Source organism: Atheta coriaria, unplaced genomic scaffold, assembly GCF_025399875.1.
Source record: "Atheta coriaria isolate IRGN ID8LTWV9N9 unplaced genomic scaffold, Caltech_Dcor_3.1 hic_scaffold_3_pilon, whole genome shotgun sequence".
Classification (NCBI taxonomy): domain Eukaryota; kingdom Metazoa; phylum Arthropoda; class Insecta; order Coleoptera; family Staphylinidae; genus Dalotia; species Dalotia coriaria.
The window spans coordinates 6,842,976-6,863,571 of NW_027045445.1; the positions used below are offsets into that span (position 1 = coordinate 6,842,976).

Below are 20,596 nucleotides of genomic sequence, written 5' to 3' on the forward strand. Positions count from 1 at the left end.
ACCAATTTTCCTAATGTTTGCCAATTTCAAACAACAAAATAATATTTTATATCCATTATTATCCTTTCAAAAGTAACATAACCTTAGTGCATAAGGTAGTGCATCAAAACATTCAACATCATAACTTAATTTATCAAATAAACTATAAAATGCTTATTAAACTGATACTAATATCCTAGTGTTTCATAATGAACGGTTTAATAAGCGCAGATATTATTCAGAACGACGTTCAGGTACAGGAATATCTCTTAAACTCATTTTTACCTCAATGTGAGCCACTTTATTCCGAAGTTGATGCTACCTGGACCCTTGAAAATGTCCCAATCTACCTCTGGGACACAAACACTATCCCTACAACACCCAGAAGAGAATTTGGAAAATGCCACAGAAGTTGACAGTGAGTCAACAAATCTAAATGCAATTACCTCCAGTATTTATCTGCCAAATGTACCCAATAGTAAAATACAAGTTTTGGAAGAGAACTTTTTAAATAATTTTAATAATCAAAACCAGAAGTTAGTTGTTAATGACACCACTACTAGTATTAATGATCAGATTGAGATTGTATCTGCACACAAATGCAAACTCTGTGGTCAATTATTTGAAAGATATGATACAATCATATCTCATATACAAAATGCACATCAGGCACATACTAAGCTGAAGAAAGATGAGGAAACCAAGAATTTATACTTGTGTGGCAAATGTGATGAAAAAAGTGTTGCTTATGAGAATATTGAACAACTTAAACTGCATATGATTGTTGTAAGTAAACTATTTTTATCTAAAATGATGTAGTTTAAATTTTTGTTGAAATTCAAGAGTCACAATTTAGTTGATAAAGAATCAGAGCAATCAGAGAATACAACTGATGGTGAGCTACTCAATGATGAGCTTCTAAAGAAAATGGTCCACAATCATGAGACAGCTGATAAAAAAGTCAAGTGTATGATTAAAGGTTGTGATAATAGCTTTGTAAGCAAAGAAACCATGCTAAAACACATGGAATATCACACGGAGGGCATGAAGAAGCGTTTCAAATGTTTAAAATGCGATAAGTTGTTTTTCATTTGGAGGACGTGCCGAGCACATATTTGGAAGGCGCATAAAATCGATGTTGGCCTGTATGAATGCTCAATGTGCAAGTCATTCAAATGTCTTGCTCCATGTAATTAAGCATAAAGCTATCTAATATTAATTTCCATATTCCTTAATTTATATATTTTCTAGATGATTTGTTGGTACATATGAAAATTCATAGTAATCCTAAGAATTTCAAACCATTTCTATGTTCGACGTGTGGAGAGCAGTTTAATCGTATGGCAGAGTTACAAAATCACTCAAACTCGCATGTTAAAGCGAAAGCCTGGGACGTAAACTGTCGAATTTGTGATAAATCGTTTGCAAACTTCAAGTATCTTAAGAGGCACATACAGTCAGTACACGATCAATACAAACCGTTCGTTTGTAATATTTGTGGGCATAAATGTGCGAGAAAATCAATGTTAGACGTGAGTAAAACTCATTTCTTTGCGTTTGAACCATGTACTAATGTTGTTGCTATTGATATTTGATATTTCAGTTACATTTGAGGCAACACACTGGCGAGAAACCTTATAAATGTGAACTTTGTGATTTTAAAACTGGCGATCATAATTCATTCAGAAGGCATGGCCTACGACACTCAGGGGTATGTTTATTTCAAAATTATTTGCGCATAACTACTTCATTTTGAATAAAATTTTAGTTATCGAATTACTCATGTCAATATTGTAAATACGTGACAATCCAAAGCAACGCGTATAAGTTACATATGAAAAAGAAACATCCAGGTAAAGGAGGCTTCTTTAGCTGTGCAACTTGTCCGTTTAACAGCGTTAATGAAAAATTATACCAACAGCACGTTGAGAAACATAAAAGAGAAAAACCATCATCTCCACGTAAGTTTATGTTCTAAGTCGATTATTAATCTGTGATTGTACGTTTAATTCCACAACTATTCTGTGGTTTTTTAGCTTCAGAAGAAATAGCGATCCTTGATAAAACAAAAGACTCAACAGTGCCAAACCTCGAAGACGAAGAAACGCAAATAGGTCTGTTTGCAGATCATCTAGAAGACACAGTAGATACTGGAGGAATTACAATCCCAGCTGTGGAAACTAACTCAACCTAAACGAAATTTTATAGAATATTTTCTGTAACAAGTTATGTTTTATTCTGTGTGTAAAAAGACCAATATTTCTAACATGTTTGAATTGTGAATTCTTTTTTAAGAGATGAACTTACATTCCGACAATAGGCTTCGGCCGATGTTTGAATATAATCTTTTTTGTAACTATAGTTTGTACAACAAACTCAGTATCATCGTCGGATTTTTCCCTTTTAAGTAAAGCCAAAGGATGATCCAGCGGCATTTCCTTGCCAAGCAACAAATGATGACCGATAATCAACAACGGCGTTCCGGTTTTTGTAAAGTGCAGATCGCCAACGTACTGAGATTCATAGGATTCATCTCCGCTTGATTTCAAATCACCCTGGAGTTCGATGATGGCGTATGATGAATCCAATTGATCCGCACTAGAATTAACAAAAATACACTTAACATACAGGTAAAAACTAATCATAACAAAATTTACAATAAATTATGTGTATCGGAATTTTTTAAACAAGGGATGTTTGTTAGTATTCGCGCCTCGCTTTTCGTAGTAAATTGCTTCGTCTGCACCAGACATCGAACTCATGTGCCCAGTTTTCCTGGATGCAGAACCTCGTGGTCCTACTTCACCAGGCACTCTTTCATCTTCACAGTCAATGTCACTGGCAGCCAAAACCTAACAACAAAACTACACATTAGAAAAATATTCCAGAACTAATCTACAAACAAAAATTTAACATACTTGTTGTAAAAGTTGTCCTTGTTCTTCGCGAGTTTTATACATGATATCTGGTTCATCCTCCATCCCAGCTAATTTAGTAATAACTTTATAGCTGTACCCTTGATTAACCAAAAACCTCTGTCGCTTTCTCGAATAATTCATCTCCATTGTATCTTGCGACACCAACGTATAAAAGAATGCATTATACTCTTCAGCAATCGCTCCTTTCTTAGCTCTCAAAATCCTACCCAATCTCTGTGCCTCCTGTCTTCTTGATCCACCATGTGAAGATATCTGAATCAACACATTGGCTTCCGGCAGATCAAACGACGTATCAGCGACTTTACTCACAAAAATCGTGTTGACTTTCTGGTTGAATTTGAAATTTTGCAAGATTTGAATACGTTCGCCCTGCGAAGTTGGTCCATAAATATAAGGCTTATTCATTTTAATCGCATAATGTTTCAACGCAAACACATTATCAGAAAATACAATTGTTTTATCACCACGCCGTTCGTGATATTTAATGAGATACTGTGTAGCTCTAAATTTATGCGGATTCATTACATAGAGCAGTACACGTTTACTCGTGCGACATATAAGATACTCTCTGTAGAATTCCGGAGTCATAGGACACCAAACTTCGGCACATTGCACACGTGCAATGAATCCTCTTTTCTGTAACTCCAACCAATTAGCTTCATACAGCTTAGGTCCAATGAGGAAATTCAAATCGGCGATTTTATCATCTTCACGAAGTAAAGTAGCAGTCAGACCAAGTTTTGAGTGTGATTGTACAATAGTCAAAACTCTACGAAACATTTTCGCTGGAATTGTGTGTACTTCATCAAGAACCATAATTCCCCATTCTTGTTCCTGCAGCCATTTCATAGTCTGCTCAGCTTCCCACGACCGACGTTGAGTGTGCGTGATCATAGAATATGTTGTAATTAATATTCCACAGCCCATTGGTTTATCTTTTGCTTCCGAAGTAAAACGGCAGATCATGCTGTCATCTGCCGTGCTCCACATTTTAAACTGTTGCTTCCATTGTTCAACAGAAACGCCGGAATTACACAAAACTAATGCGCGTTTCCGCACTGTACAGCAAGCTGTTACACCAACCAATGATTTACCAGCACCACATGGTAATACAATAACTCCTGATCGTGCACGACCATTGCCAAACATTTTTCGTAGACTTTTCTCTTGATAAGGTCTTAATACTGCTGAGGGTTTAAGGTCGTAGTTTATATCTGGATTGACTGTATCATTACGAAAATCGTACTCTGCTAGTAACGGATGTTCTAATTCAATGCAACGCTTTTGTATTACTTCAATCTTCTCCTGGTTCACTTCAAAGGAGACAGTGTTCAGTGATACTTCTTCATCATCTTCCTCATTGTCAAGTTTATCATAAAAGTTAGTAATGTCATCTGGGACTGTACTGGAACCTTCTTCATTTGTATTAGGTTTAGCACTGCTACCAAAACTGGGAGCTGTGACTTTTTCATTTATGTTGGTTTGTAATTCATCCACATCATCAGCACTTCTTCTCAATCTGCACTCTTGTATCACAGGATCTTTTAACAACTTCTGCAAGATTTCTGGATGTGGACTCTCAACAAAATACTTGTTGTGTTTTAAGACCAGCTTGACTTTACCATATGAAAGTGTACAAAGTTCAATAAATTGTATGATTCCATCTGGGACAGTGGTTTTACTCAATCTCTTAAGATATTCAATGATATCATGTGTTTGTAGACCAACTGACACAGCAGCATAGAGTGAATATGCTGTAAGTTTGTATTCATGGACAAACTCCGGGCGGCATACAGGTTCGGAAATAGCAATTAGAAAATCGTGCGCGTGTTTATATACTGGTGAGAATGATTCAAGAAAGATGTGGCCATTAGGAGCAACCCACAGTGGACGTGAACTGTGGTCGGGTTTGAGGGTCATTTCACTGCGGTAGTCTTTAGCGCCGAATTCATCTTCTTTGGATGTTTGATCACTGGTTTCGGCATTACGTGCCGCTGCGCCGGGGACGGCTGCACCGCCGTCGGGGCCATCGTTGGTGTCATCGTCGTCGAATTCTCGCAGTGCGGCGGCTTCCTCTTCTTCCTTACGACGTTTTTTAGATGATTTGCTTTCTTTTGAACTACCGGACCGTCTAGGTGGGCCCATTGTCTCGGTTTGCAGTTATTTCAAATATTGCACCACACTGCACGACGCAATTACAGCGAATGGGATGAATTAGTTTGGGGTTAGGATTTATAAGCAGGATACACACTGCTCTCGAAACTTCAAACAAAATATTTTTGTTGACGCATGCGTACTTATAAATAACCGATGCAAAAATACAAGAAAATTTGAGAGTATTCAGTAATTTCCTACATGCTTCTAATTAATTGTACAAACGGTGCGAGAATCTTATCAAATGAGTGCTGTAAACCCAGATTTTGCTTTTAATTCATCATCTACCGACACATACACAAATGCATAAAATAACCGCCGTTACTTGAATAGAAATATGCTTCAAATTAGTAGCTTTCCCTTTATTTTTGCGAATCTTTTAGAATTCACTACATTCACCTATTTTTATTTCAATTGTTTTAACTACTGCCATAATATGTGACCTAACAAGTCAACAATTCTGATAAATGATGAAAATTTGACGTAAGGTTGTGAAATGCGCGCGTTTTCCAGTTGATCGGCAAAATCCCAAGTAACGCAAGTAAAATGGAACGATGAGGGCAAAAAAAGTACTCACAGCTTAATCAAAATCGGCATTATCGATCCTCATCCACCTTCACCTTCGTAACATGAGCAGAATCGTGCATAAACCAAAATAAAAATCAACATCAACACTCATCAACTCGCACCATTACCGGTCGACTTTGACAAGAACAAGTCACGTAACCTATAAAGTCATGCACTTGAATTCCATCGGTAGGCACACGAGTGGAAAATAAAAGCATTAAACTCATCACAAGGAATTCAAATTCCATAATATGCCTAATACGTGACCAAAGAAGTATTTTAATCATTACCATTTGATATGTCACCACGAGTGAGCCACTTAGACAACGAACAATGCCGGCAGTGCACCAGCTTCGCTGATTATATGAAAGAGAATAAAAAACGTCTTGTAGAGGAACAAGACCGACGAAAAGGACAAGGCGTATGTGTAAGCACCCCTTTTCTTCCTTAAACCAGTAAACTATAATAATATTGTTGCAAACTTTGGTAATTTACTAAAATTCCATTTAAACTTTAAGGAATTTGTTGAAAACAAATCAAACTTAAGTTAATATTCTCTACAGGATGCTGAAGGTGCTGTTGGATCCAGACGACCGGATTGTCCTCTTGATAAGGACGAATTAGGCCAGAAATCATGGGGTTTACTACACACAATCGCCGCCAAATATCCGAAGAAACCAAATGACTCAGATAAACAGGACATTAAGACATTTTTCAATGTATTTGCAAAGTTGTATCCATGTTCCCACTGTGCAGAAGGCCTTAGAGAGGAGTAAGACTTCAAAAAACATGCATTACATGAAAAATAATTTTATAATGTTAACAGTTTGAAAGAACATCCAATCAGAACCAATAATCAGGATGAGTTGAGTCAATGGCTGTGTGAGATACACAACAGGGTAAATTTAAAGATAGGAAAGCCGGCTTTCGACTGTTCCAAGGTCCACGAGCGATGGCGGGATGGATGGAAGGATGGATCATGTGATTAATTGAGTATAGCTAGTAGAGAATATTTAGGCGCAAATAAACATACCGCGTACTTGTTTCACCATTTATATAATTGCGTTTTCTTGCTTAGTCTACTGAGCGTAGCGGTGTGAATACCTCGTAATCTGCAACGCGGAAGTAATAATCACCCATCAGGACGGATTGAGAGGCGCTTTCACCGTCGTAAGTATGTGGGAGGTTTGAGTAGGAATCCATGTTGGTATTGCAGTTGCTAGAAATGAGTAAATCGGCTCCTGCGCCAAAAATCGGACCAAAACTGAAAAAATAAACTCAATTATTGCTTCTGCACTAGTTTATCACGTGGCTGGTTAGCGGCCATTTTGTTTTATGCTTATACATACTCAGGATGATAACAAATCGCGACAGTTTTCTTCTTAATATGAAATTGAGTTGGTGGAACATCCTTATTATTACATAGTGTAAACAAAAACGCTTTATCCGAAGTAGCGTAGTGATGACTCTTCCCGGTTGAGTCTCCCATGCGGCATCACTGAATCCACCGCATATCTCTCCCTTGGCACCCAATACCACAACATATATTGGCGCTACACCGTCACAATGCCCGTGAAAAGCAGCCGCAGAGTATCCATGCGTGCTCGCCCTATAAACCAACCGCCAAGCCTGTTTTGGATTGGCGTACCAAGCATTTAAAATGCGCTGGTAGTGACTTTTGTCCTGACCTAGTATCAAAGAGCCTGGAAAAAGGTGTTTGGAGACGCGAGGTTTTAAGCGTTGATCTTCGCTGCCTTCGGAGAATTTGTTGGCGAGCGCCGCGTGCCGATAGCGCTCTAGACTGAGTTCCATTGGCACCGCTCCAGTCGGCTCCACTTCTTCGGCGAACACTTGACTGTCGATTAGTAATAAACGGACGTGATTTATCACTTGCGCTAGGTGCTGGCAGACTCGCGCGCGTTCTTCTTCAGTCCAGTGAATTGTGGGTTGCGTTACGCCGGCTTGGTATTTCGCCCAGTTTAAGGCTGCTCGCCAAACGTCTTCTTCTTCCATGCATAACTAAAATAACAATAGATAATTTTATATTATGAAGTTTAAAGTTCTTAAATCTTGATTATAGTTTTCAAAATTGAAAAGGAATGGGTGAATACTTACATAATCTGAAGAAATCAACTTGATAACAGCATCCTTCTTCAGTTGAAGAAACGAATTGGTCTTTACACATTCTATTGCATTTTCTCCAATGAAACTGATGCACCTGTCAACAAAAGCCACTGCTGCTTTGCCTCCTACAGTAAAAGAAGAAATAATTAAACAACTTTACCATTTACATACAAAAGATTTATTCTACTAGTTAAAATTACAGCTTATTGTAAGTAAAACTTAATTTAACTTAAATGTAATTGCTTCAAAATAGTTTTTAAGGTTGTTGGAGGTTGGAAATCAAGCAAGTGTTGGAGTAACGCCCTGAATCAGCGTAATATTATCGCCTTTGAGCATAATTCGTCCTAATTGTCTTCGGTTCTTAGTTTTCGTGTAATATTCTTCTGCGTCGTCTAACACCAGATTCATGTACTCGTCGAAACCGACAATGTGCCCCTCAATTCGCAAGTTAACGTTCTCGTACAGCCAAACTTGGACGCGTGAGCGATTCTGGAGGTAACGGAAGATAAGGTTGATGGGTTGGACCATCACCTTCTGTACTTTCGGTGGTTTGAATGCCATTTTAATTTGTTTTCTTATAAATTAAAGTTTAAACTTTCGGAAAACTGTTAGCGTTGTGCTAACGTCGCGTGAACGATCAACAAGAAGCCGACTTTTTGAGGTTATCCGGCGTTGCTTGAAACTGCTTGCAACTTAACGCGGTGTTGTCGGTGTTTCAAAAGTAAATTTGATTTAAACATGATTACAAATAGTGAAATTTAAAACTTTTTAACGTGAAAACAGAAGAACAATTAGAACAACAACCGCTTTGTCTATAAAATTAAGTTTTACTTGTATAAAGTTTCACAACAAGCAAGAAAAAGAGACTGCGATGGCCGGGAATCGAACCCGGATCAACTGCTTGGAAGGCAACTATGCTGACCATTACACCACCATCGCACTTGAAAGCAGTCATTCAAATATCTAAGCACAAACTAATATTAAAAAAAAATTGTACCAACCTCGAGACCTTTCTCTCATTTCCATCGCTGCAGCCATCAAAGTGCAAGCCGAAGCTTCAGATAACGTGGAAGTTACGTGATCTTCACACGCATTACGCAGTTCTTCAACACCCAATTCTTGTGCTAGTGTTAACATCTCAAAAACTCCGCTGTCTTGTAACAAAATCTAAGAAAATCACATGGAAAATTTTCAACGTTAAGACGCCATCTTGTTTGTTTGATTTCAGGAAAAGAGAGGTATAAAAGTAAGTGTAGAAACTTGTTACCTTTCCAGTGTACACATAAAGCATGAATTGTTTGAAGGTTTCAGGTGGTACTTGAGGCAATCTTATCGGGATCGGTGTACCTGGCGCACTTGGTGACACCGAACAACCCGGTATTCTGCATATTTCACCCCTTTTAGCTGTTTGAAAACTCTTGCACCTGTAAAGATCAAAGATCTCATACATTCAAGAGGTTAACTATTCATATAAGTGTCTAATTAATCTTTCTACTATGATTTTTTATTTCCATAATTCAAAATGACGACCAAAATTTTTTGTGATTCAAATCTGATTAAAATTCATCAGCGTGATTGAAAGCAGCGGGGGTGCGAAACGAAAATTAATTAAAACAGCAGATAATGAACTTTATTAATCGCCCGAAAGGCGCAAAGACGGAAGATAGAAAAGTTCAGTGGTGTAAACGGAAATTTTACATTTATCGCCACCCCCCCGCCTACTTCCGTCGGCCACCCGCCAGGGGGTACCAATTCGCGCGCAGTTAATTAACTTTTTATGCGAAAACCGGACACACGCAGCACAGTCCCAGTTTCACAAATTTCACAAAGTCACTGCGCAAAAGGGCAGCTTCCTCTGTGCTCTGTGATTCCGCAACAAACAGACCGCGATTAACGAGCGTCGGACACAGCACTAATTAACCTTTGGGGAATTTCATCAATCGGACGCCGGGACGCTTTGTGCGCACGTTCGGTAATCAATGAAATTCCCAAAACGTCCCTTCGAAATTGGTGCCAAAATGGATGTGATTTTAGCGCAAGCAATTTGTAAAAATTACCACTACCAACAAATACCTTGCCATTAAAATAACGCGATGTGCGAATACGCGTTCTTCTTCCCTGCCTAAGATGAAAACAATATCCGCCGAATCGGCGTCCTCGGAAAGTCTCTTCAAGTCGTCGAGGAGGCGCGGGACGCCTGCCAACGCTTTGTCTGCCGGAAGCGAGCCACTACCGCGAGAACTCATTGTGTGCCACTTGTTTACACTCTTTATTTATCAACTAACACCCAGTCACTTGTAGTTTGCAAGTAATTTTAGCACAAAACTCAAAATTAACGAAGTAAAACGCAGGATTTATTACATATTTTACACTTTAACACAAGCAGACATTGTCACATCATAAATATAACTAATTTCTTTGTTATAATTGCTGTTGTTGTTATTGTTACACAATTTTAAAGAGTAGTCAATGTTATGTTATGGAATACAAGAGAGTCGCGAGGTTAGAATCTCAGTTTGGGACGAGAACAAGATCGCATTCTTTAACTACCTGTTTTCGTCCAGCGCGTTGCCGTCTTCGTCTTGCGGACTTCTTTGATGGCCGAAGACCAGACTTTCAAGTCTGCGATTCACACAATAACACATACGCACAGTTGTATCAAGCATCACAATGCTTATTGAATTAAAGTACAACAAAAATTACATTTAATTAAATTTAACTTTCAATGTATAATAATTATTTTAACAGCACAATGTATATGTAGGCAACACTTACTTCTTTCTCAGTAAAACGTTACATGTAGGTTTGGTTGCATAACTTAAAAATTAGAACCGAAAAAAACATGAGAAACTCAAGCTTTAAGTAAAAATATTTCACAGTTAATGTACTACATTGATATTTTCATTGTTTCTCCGATATAAAATTTTCTCAAAAACAAATACAACAAAAGCAATATTTAATCCACAAATCCAAAGATAAAATGCCAGTGATAAATGTTCCATTTTCAAAATATGATGCATGGCCTTTTCTACAAATTTAATTTTTCTCTCGTTTTATGCTAAGTCCATGATAAAAATGGTCCAAAAACATATTACTAACACCACTAGCTCTTATCCAATTCATCACTTCATTATACCCTTCATACATTGGATGTCCCTTTATAAAGTAGTGAGGTAAATAATAATGATTCAACTTTTCTTCGATTGTTTGAATGCCTATATCGACACGATTTCCAAATATTCCATACACTTTAACATACTGCAACAAACTTCTTGTCCCAATCGAAACTAAATCTTTTTTTGCAACAATACGCATGTAATTCAGCGTATATTCATTATACACACTAATGGCAACATTCCTTTCATAAACAATCTGCCCAATTTTACCACCGGTATTGCGATATAAGTTTGCATTTGAACTCATCATAGAAATATTAATATTTCGGTCAATAATATCTTGTAGTGAAGAAATGGGAGCTTCACGATTTGTATATGTCATTGTAACAATCAATCGAGCTTCCCAACAAACATTTATCATGAAGATAAACAACCAAGTAAATATATAGAGGGTTTTTATAGATTTTCTTCTTGGATTGTGAGGTGGAACTTCATTGAAAAGAAACCTCAAGGGCATCACACACGAATTCCAAAACGGACGAAAGAATCGTTCTTCTTCAGGAGCAATTTTGCCAAAAATTCCCCAGAAAATGCACGAAATTACAATCATACCAGCAATACTAGCCCATATATGAGGTGAAAATAACCTGGTCAAATTCATTGTATGCGAAACAATCGGTGGAGTAGGTACATACCAAATTGTTTCATCGTCAATGAAAGGATATGTAATATCAAAATCAATCGCGAGCGGTACCAGTGTCAATTCAAGTCCACCTAAAGCCAAATCAGCTTCGCGATTGTAAAGACGATTAAGTAATAGTGTATATGATCCATTGACGAGACTACCATAACCTCTAAATTCAAAAATGTATTGATGATGAAATTGAAAATAAGGTTGAAATACAAATTCCATAAGTCTGTAATCTATACCATCGTATTTAATACCATCTAGGTAATCTAAAATGGTGGTTTTGCGTTTGTCATTACTATTATTGATGAGTTACGCCATGTTTTTGGTACTTTGTTGGGGAAATATTCACCAATTTGTATTAGGACCGGTGTTAAGTCTGGTTTGTTAATATTTTCTTCTTTATAAGGATAATAGGTGTAAACTAATGAATTACTCGTGATAATGATTACGTTGTAGATGTAAAAATCTTTTAAATATTTAAACAAATCTTCCAAAGATGATTTTGTTTGGTTTGTGAAGTAAATAATGAATTTTGCTCGTGAATTCCATTCGTGTAGTTGTTTTAACATATCGATAATAGTTGTGGATGTAATAACCAAGAAGTAGACGTTAACTGGAATGTATCTTGTCCAAAATGGTTCAAATGTTGCGTAATTACGCAAATTATAGTTGTAGATTAGTTTACTATAATTTGTTATTAAATAATCCAAATTTAAATGGTTGTTATCAGATGCGTACATCATTCTGTCCATTGGTGACACACAATTTGTCAAAATATTTTTTATTTTCTCTTCTATTTCTTCACTTTTTTGATTATTTGATGGTAATATGATATTTTTGTCAGCTGAAGCCATTTTTATTAATATTAGATAATAAAATATTTTGGATTCCATTTCGAACAATTTTTTCGTAGCAATAAACCTAAATTTTACATTTTTATATTTTTATATGATAATAGAATTATGATTCCAGTTATTTTGGTAAAGTTTTAACGACGCTGATAAATATTTAATCCATAATTCAACTTTAATAAAACTAAAACTAGTTTAAAAAGGTTTTAATATTTTTTTGATGGTTATCATCATTATAACTTGCGCATTTTGAGTATATACTAGTGCAATTTCTTTGTTTCTTTCAAAGCAAGCGAGTTTCACGCTGTGCAATAATGCAACACACAATTTTAACAGGATATGGCCGCCATTGAATTGTAGCGACGCGCGACGTTCGATTTATATCGCCTCAATGACGTTCGATGTTCGATGGGTTTGATGTATATTTTCGCGTCGTGCAAAAACTCGAGTGCTTGGGGTGCGGGAAATGAGAAAATATGGCATTTCTATGGCATTCCATTCACTTCCTCATTCGTTACCACCCGTCGCCACCCCACGCAACACACGTCCGAACGGCATGAACGCAAACAGAAATATATTAAACGGATGTGAAATGCCATTTTCAACTTGTATGCGTTGGACAGTGCAATAACAAGAAGGACGTTCAATGACTTTAATCATTTCGCAATTTGAAGACTTGCAAGTAAAGATTTGCGAAAACGGAAATAAAATATGCATGAGCTTCACTCTTGGCTGATTTGACTGACAAATTCGATGAATGCAAGTGCATAAATATTAATGCACCCTCTTGGAATGCATTTCATTGTCATAATGAACATGTTTCTCGTTCGTTACTTTCGACTCACGAACAACCCCGGCTTTAATTGCGAGGACAAATCGATATGTCACTGGCATTCGCACATTCGCCGTCAATTAAGAGAGCTTCACTGGATGAGTTCACAATCGGCATCAAATGGAGTCCAGGAATCGTGCAGATGTTCGTTGTGTGCTAACGCTTTGTGATTGTTGGTTGATATTGAATTACGCTTGGATATTGTAGTCCATTACAATGCAATTGCGATTTGTTTGTCGAGAAAATAACAATTTTAATGGCGTACATCCACGAAAACATAGGCAACTTTAATTACACATCATTCAGAATAATATTTTCCAGACACCGAAATAATACGAATACGATACTGATACTGATACAAGAAATAGGAGTTTGAGTGTTACAAGAAAGTAATAAAATCGTTCGCCCCTAAAACGCACTTTGATATCGAGATTGCGGCGATGTCCGGCGTTTTCTTTGCCTACATCTCCCAGAAAAATCTAATATAACGCTGTTATCATAAGGGATCTTCTTTCCTAGCATAGTAACACTAACGCATTAGTCATACTTGTTCCATCTCAACTCCTGCAGACGCACTCTGCACTACTGCTTTGTATTTACGCCGAAATGCTTAGTTGTGTACTTTGGGCATGTTTGAACAGGTCGTTGCAGGAGGCAAGTTTTTGCTGCGTGCGCTTGTCGTTGGAAGTCACGTGCCAGCGAGGTAATAAGATCTGACATGGACATGGACGAGCACAACAACAAGGGTCCGGGAGCATGACCAAGGGTAGTCGCGGTAGCATCAGGGACAGTCAATCCACAAGGTCTCCAAGGACCGTCTTGCCCGTCTTGGATACGCTGCACCATCGAAAAACACGCGGCCAACCCTCCGGAAAACCCATATACATATTAAGTAATAATCTTGAGTCTTTATTTAAACGTTGGGGGCTTACAGAGTGCGCGTTCGAGTGAAATTAATTTGTATTTGATGTCGTGACCGGAATTAGAATTTTGAAAATAGAACTGGCATTTGTGTACAGAATTGCAGTACAAGGGTGTGGTAATGCATATTTTTATTTTGATTTGTTTTTAATTGCTTTTATTATGTGTACATTGCACATCTAAAAAGATATAATTAGTCGAGGGTTAACTACTTAAGTTGTCAAACGGAAAAAAGAGCTTATAGATTAAGCTGACAGCTAAAAAGTACCTAATTGGCTTTGAATAACATGAGTCTACACTCTCAACACATTCAACTAACGCCACCTATTATAAAACTTCCCAATTTTAAAAACATAACCTAAAAATGATCAACAACTCCAATTTTCATTCTCAATACCTCGCAATAATGAAAACTTTCATCCCCTATGGTTTATACATTCGTGTTCGGCAAGGAATACTCATGCTCCTATAAGAAGACGATTTGAAATTCAAATGAGCGCTATAAATGTATTAATTCGAGTTCGAAGAGAGAAGATTAAACTTTGTTCGTAGCTTCCTGCGTTATTCGTACTACCCCTATACCAGTATGAGTACTAGCAACCAACAGGGCAACAGTGAAGCAATTTCACATGAATTGCCAGATAGTCGCGCGGATCTGCTTTGAGTTGTGCGCAGCGCGCTGGAAGTTGAGTGGAAGAAGATGGGGAAACATTATTCACCCCAGATCGAGGGAATGCGTCTTGGAAATACCCAATTTTGGGTTGCTACACAACAGTTTCATAAAAATCCACCAACCTAGGAGGAAAATATCATATAGAAATTCTTTAAAAAACTATTCTAGTCTGATATAAGAAAGAAAATATTAATAAGTCTTTGAAACGTAAGTAATATTGTTTATTAAGCATATTGCGCATGCGCAGTTTTAGTTCTTTTGAATAATAGTATCTATAAATGTAAATTTAGATAAATAAGTCAACACAAACACTATTTCGACATCATCACCAAGCTTGTTAACTCATATCAACTTCACGCTTCGATGATTTTAACTGTCAAGCGCGTTTTCACGGAGTACGATATCGCATTCAACGATTCGAACTATACGCTCATTCAAAACACAAGTCGAAATAGTTGCACAAGTCGTCGTCAACTGAATGAATTCAATGAATATTCGCGACGTTACGCTTTGCAATCTACGATGCACAGGAAGCGAATAGTTATCAAGTTTCCTTACAAATTATGATACAAACTTTAACCATTCATTAATTAATTCCATTGAAATGTTTCTAGTTTTATAAAATTTTACAGTTTTAGGATTTTAAGCTTTTCTACAACAAATTTTAACCAATTTGTAACACAGCGTGTGTTGGTAATGAGTTTGTGAGCACGTAATGAACGCGATTACCAAAGACTAGTTGTAGTGGTCGATTAATAAATGTCAAGCGTTAGTGCGTGTAATTGGAGTTAAACACTCGCATTATTGCACTCAGCGCGACACAGGCGCGACAGAGGCGGCGGAGGCGGGCAAGTGAAGACGAACCTTACCGTTGGAGCCGTTCTCGTAATGGAAGCATTAAACTAAAATTGCTCTTTAATATTCTATAATCAGATTAATGTTCGGTACGTCGAATGTACGCTCGTGCGACGAGGAAGGTTTGACGCGTCTTTCAACCCGCTGTGTAATTTAATTCAGTTCGGGAACTTTAAACTACGGAAACTGCCGAATTCGGAGTTATTTGATCTCATCGACAACGACACACCGTCCAAATTTATCGTCTTCATGAATCAATCTTATTTGATTCTGTCTCAAATATCAAAAGTTTTGTGTTTTAGTAACCAGTTTTAGTTTTTATTTAATTGCTGTTTAACACGTTCATAAATCCAGTAACAGCTCAATAAACATTTGTCTAGTTATCTAGTCATAAAGCATTGAAGTATAAATAAGTCTCTTTTTACGTTTATACAAATTACGAAGTAAATGGCTAATTTCGTCGATGGTTTATTGTCTATAAAGCAATCTTCGCGTGCATAAAGCATTCCCGTCACATAAACATCCAAGTGTTTTGTTTGCGTCGGCGCACACGTCACTTCCGAGCAAACAACAAGGCGATGAATTACGTATTGGAAACGGATTTATCTCTGATTTTTTACTTTGAAGACAGACAGACTTTTAATTAATATAAATTAAAACTCAAGATTTTAAAAAGTAACGCTAGAGGGCGTTACATACTCCAATTCTAGCCTCACTTTACTACTGCTCACTCTGATTAATATAATTTTCCGGTCATAATAATTGTTATTAAGCATGTCTAATGTAGTTAGTTGGCGTATGAAGTCGAATGTTTCCTCTGCATCAGTCAAATTCGTCAATTATGAAGCACTATGCCGCAATCAGCACAGCTAACCGCCGACGTAATTCGGTTGCCGGTTACCACGCGACGTGCACCCACTGTTTTACTTTATTTACATAGATGCCTCCATTGCTCCCGCCCAACTCAGCTACGATAAGTCTCTGCGCTTCATCCCCGAAATTATCAGGCATATCAACACTATGGCAGATCACCCCAGAGAGAGGGAACCTCTTTATAAGGACAATCCTATAAGGTCTTGTAAAAAATACTTTGAGTTTTAAGTCGCCCCAAGAGATAGTGACACTTAAAAATATCTTTACAACTTCTGACCTGTAGCTGAAATGGTACAATGAGCACACAAATTACATACCTAAACAATTTTATAGTGGGGATCATGACTGGTGAAAGAGGGAACTCTCTAGAGACCTGTTCCCAAAATGATAGAAGAGGTACACAAATCAAAGAAGTCAATATATTTTACTATTTCTTTATTAACAATAGAATACAAGTTTATATTTTACAAGTCAACAAAATACTCGTACATGCCGCCATATTGAAACAGGACCCCATGACCTTCTATTACACACACGGAGTGGAAAATGGGAACAAATATATAGGGTGCCGCGCATATATAGAAAAATTCAAAGTGCAGCAAGAAAACCTAAAACAAACAACTAAAGCCAAATTTTCACGGACAACAAGAAAACAAATATACAAGGTGCTACAAGCAAAAAAAGAAATTACTACATCACAAAGAAAACAATAGTACAAAAAGAAAAATAGTCGGGAATACAAATTTAAAAACTTATAATAGGAAATCAAGAAAACAAACATAAAAGTGATACAAACAGGAAATTCCAAATTTAAAAATGAAATACAAAGTTTAAGTAGAAAAACGACCCAGAAACGACAAATTTAGTCAGTTTTACAATTAGAACGCAAAAGGTAAAGTGTTCGTTGTGGCATAAAGAAGAAAATACCATACATTTTACAGATAATATATTATAAATATTTTACAAATATATTACTCTCAATAATCAATTTCCAGCTACGAAAATACGTTAAAGAGCCGGCAGGATTTTATGTAATAAAAAATAAAAATGCAAGCAAGGAAAATTTCACGTTATTAAACCGATGATTGACATGACCGCTACCTCTGCAGGTAGACCCGTCGCATCCGACGGCACACGCATCTATTTTTGCAGGTAGTATATATCCAATTTAGATAAATATGAAAGTATAAATGTAATAACGCTTGCCAAACTTACCAGTGCATCAGGTAATCTCGCGAAAGTACTGAAAACAAAACAAATGCGTGTGAGAACCTGTACTATTTTAACACAATTTTCCTGAATATACTGCCAAGGACAGTCGTTACTTGCGACTTACTTAAATACGAATAGATTCAAATTTCTAATTCACCTCTCAAACATCGAAATAATCCAATAGGCGACACAATACGCGTAAAACACCAGTTTTATAATCAGTTTACGCGTAAATCATCCTTAGCAAAACAATTTACAGGTCTGTTGTCAATAGGTGCCGCGCTAGAAAATGCCATTTTTTAATCAATAATAAAAATAAAATGTTATCGGAATGAAATGAGAATGATGCCGAGCCGCGTGCAGGTAAGAACAGATCGAAGCGGTCGAAACGTCGCGTAGCATGAGAGGCAGCATTGCGCACGTTTATAGCGTGATATAAAAACTTGTTTATACAATGTAAACCCCGGATATGCGTAGAATTGAAATAGCATTATTTCTTGAAGCGTACCTGCTAAAAATAAAATAAAATATAAATAATTCATTATGACTAGTTGTTAATTTTAGCATCTGGTTCGCGCGGCTGTACCAATGAAACTACGGGTACTTGGCTGCGTATACGCACAACTATCACTATAACTTGCTACGGAATTTTCTCGCAATAAATTCCAATACAGGAAGGATTAAGAATTCAAATTCTGCTTAAAGGAGAGAATTAACTGAACCTGGTTTAAGATCAGTGCGTTGCAATATTAACAAAGTACAATTCCTAGCGCTATTGAGTACTATTGCGTATATACGTATACACACACAACTATCACTATAATCCTCGTTACGAACAATTTTCTCGCAATAAATTCCAATACAGAGAAATAAAGATTTAAATTCCGCATCTGGGCAAATTACTCCGAACTAAATTTAAGACCGCATTCGCGAGTTATAATAAAAAAACTACAATTCCAAGCGCAACCCGTACAAGGGTAGCGGTAGAAGTAACTCGTGTTCAGGGCACCGTATGAAGTTAGCGATAGAAGGGACTCGATTCAGGGCACCGTTGCATTCTTCGACCTTTTACTCTTTGAAATTAAATAATTTTAAATCCCTATCTGATAGAGAATTATCCGTTCTTCCGTAATCTACAATCCGCTGGTTGCTATCTCTTTTAGTTTAGAAGATATTCGCTATTGAAAATCGTCAAAAAAAAAGGTATCAAGCACCCCCCTTTGCCCATTTTTTTCTTAGGACCTGAAATTTTATGTCTTTAATTTCGATTTTAACTAGCCTATCTTGTAGAAAATGTTTCGTAGATTAAGAGATTGCGATTTGACCTTTCTATCTCTTTTAGTTTACGAGATATTCACAATAGAATAAAATGGGCAAAAATTGCAAAATGTCTCTTTTTAGCACTTTTAGTCGCGTTTTTCGACCTTTCACTGTAGGCAATATAATTATTTTATATTATTATCTGATAGAGAATCTTCCAATCTATCATAATCAGTAATTCGTTGGTAACTATCTCTTTTAGTTTAAGGGATATGAATGTTTGAAAATCGTCGAAAAAAAGTATCAAGCACCCCCCCTTGGCAATTTTTTCTTAAGACTTAAAATTTCATCTCTCAGATTTCCCTTTTAACTGTCCTAAATAATTGAAACACGGGGTGTAATGGTTCTGAAATCGTGTCTAAAAGTGCAAAAAATGATTTTTTTCATTTTTTTAAAGTTTTCCCCGATTGTGAATATCTCGAAAACTAAAAGAGATACAAAAGAGCGGATTGAAACGCGACTGTCTTGTGTCTTTGCAACACGCGGTGGAACCCGAAAAAAAACTACGTAAATACAAACTTATGTAAGGCGCAGGAATTAAAATGCAAAATATAATTGAATTATAAACTTACCAATGCAGATCACATCGGCCTTCAAAGCACGGCAAATACTATAAATAATAAAAGATAACATTATATTCATGTAATATTATATTCAAACAGAAGAGAAAAATAAACAACTATGCTGTTAACGTGAAAGTTACTTATTATCTGCAATCAAACTAAAATATGATGCACCAATAAGCAGCGTGAGGGAATGGCAAAGAGGACACACGGCAATGCGATAAGAAAGTGTAAATTGTGTTCAAAACAAACACAATTCTCGGGTCGAATGCTCACGCTTGCCGATAAATATAGAAATAAACAATACAAATCTATTTTATGATTTTTGAGTCATGCTAGGGCCATCTATGAATGATACAGTAGTTTCAAAATTTAGATTATTAAAAAGTAATGAAAAATTAAAATTCGATTTGTGTAATTCTGATTTCTTATGCTGACAGAGTGCCAGATTTTACATAAAATATTTAAGTGATATCTGCTTAAGTGATCTGCTGATAATAAAAATGTTTTGCATTCTTGATGATTTTTATACTAAACTATTAGAATTAATATAAAATTGTTAGTTATATTCATGAAAGAATTGAAGAATATTTACGATGCTAACATAACAAGCAGCAACGGTGTGTTTTGAATCCACGAAATAAAGATTCGATACCTGCAGGTAAACAAGCTTATCTCTTCCGTAAAATCGCGTGATCGCACACGGACACGATGTGCACTCACTACCACCAACAAGCAATATTTAACGCGACAACGTGCATCGTTGTGCCATCTAACCGACTATCTAGTAATGGCTGATTTAAATTTAAAACACAATTGTAATGTAGTTTATAAAATGACTTTCGTGATATGCTAATTTAACCGAATCATTAAAACTGCATGAACGGTTCGAAAGATACAGCCAAATTTCCACCGCGTGTAAAAAT

General features: G+C 36.7%; 5 protein-coding genes and 1 non-coding gene across 8 annotated transcripts; 2 read left to right on the forward strand and 4 right to left on the reverse strand.

Annotated features, from left to right (window-relative positions):
* The first annotated feature begins 87 nt into the window (after nucleotides 1-87).
* Nucleotides 88-2,577, forward strand: LOC135789448 (zinc finger protein 454-like). Its single transcript, XM_065299285.1, has 7 exons — nucleotides 88-233; nucleotides 292-765; nucleotides 823-1,168; nucleotides 1,231-1,511; nucleotides 1,583-1,690; nucleotides 1,748-1,940; nucleotides 2,016-2,577. The coding sequence occupies exons 1-7, from the start codon at nucleotides 189-191 to the stop codon at nucleotides 2,171-2,173; spliced, it is 1,605 nt and encodes a 534-aa protein (XP_065155357.1). The 5' UTR covers nucleotides 88-188; the 3' UTR covers nucleotides 2,174-2,577.
* Nucleotides 2,192-5,791, reverse strand: LOC135789444 (general transcription and DNA repair factor IIH helicase subunit XPB-like). Of its 2 annotated transcripts, XM_065299280.1 has the most exons (3): nucleotides 2,898-5,506; nucleotides 2,637-2,831; nucleotides 2,192-2,577 (listed from the first exon to the last, which is right to left on the reverse strand). In XM_065299280.1, exons 1-2 carry the CDS (start codon nucleotides 5,061-5,063, stop codon nucleotides 2,643-2,645), a joined length of 2,355 nt encoding a protein of 784 aa, XP_065155352.1. In that variant the 5' UTR covers nucleotides 5,064-5,506; the 3' UTR covers nucleotides 2,192-2,577; nucleotides 2,637-2,642. The 2 variants fall into 2 exon arrangements, 1 of the variants encoding a protein (XP_065155352.1); XR_010547566.1 differs by lacking the exons at nucleotides 2,637-2,831; nucleotides 2,898-5,506 and adding an exon at nucleotides 5,650-5,791.
* A 134-nt stretch (nucleotides 5,792-5,925) lies between these two features.
* LOC135789458 (FAD-linked sulfhydryl oxidase ALR-like) lies at nucleotides 5,926-6,699 on the forward strand. Of its 2 annotated transcripts, none has more exons than XM_065299301.1 (3): nucleotides 5,926-6,060; nucleotides 6,203-6,411; nucleotides 6,466-6,699. In XM_065299301.1, the coding sequence occupies exons 1-3, from the start codon at nucleotides 5,938-5,940 to the stop codon at nucleotides 6,626-6,628; spliced, it is 495 nt and encodes a 164-aa protein (XP_065155373.1). In that variant the 5' UTR covers nucleotides 5,926-5,937; the 3' UTR covers nucleotides 6,629-6,699. The 2 variants fall into 2 exon arrangements, with proteins under 2 accessions (XP_065155373.1, XP_065155372.1); XM_065299300.1 differs by having other exon boundaries at nucleotides 5,932-6,066.
* LOC135789449 (uncharacterized) lies at nucleotides 6,664-10,383 on the reverse strand. Its single transcript, XM_065299286.1, is given in 7 exon segments — nucleotides 6,664-6,903; nucleotides 6,989-7,104; nucleotides 7,107-7,658; nucleotides 7,755-7,888; nucleotides 8,765-8,930; nucleotides 9,031-9,187; nucleotides 9,837-10,383. Coding segments are annotated over 7 exon segments (1,488 nt in total). The 5' UTR covers nucleotides 10,010-10,383; the 3' UTR covers nucleotides 6,664-6,713.
* LOC135789459 (probable small nuclear ribonucleoprotein E) lies at nucleotides 7,926-8,439 on the reverse strand. Its single transcript, XM_065299302.1, has one exon. It carries the CDS (start codon nucleotides 8,322-8,324, stop codon nucleotides 8,043-8,045), a length of 282 nt encoding a protein of 93 aa, XP_065155374.1. The 5' UTR covers nucleotides 8,325-8,439; the 3' UTR covers nucleotides 7,926-8,042.
* On the reverse strand, nucleotides 8,631-8,702 carry TRNAG-UCC (transfer RNA glycine (anticodon UCC)). Its single transcript has one exon. It is a non-coding gene; the product is annotated as a tRNA-Gly (tRNA).
* Nucleotides 10,384-20,596: the final 10,213 nt, after the last annotated feature.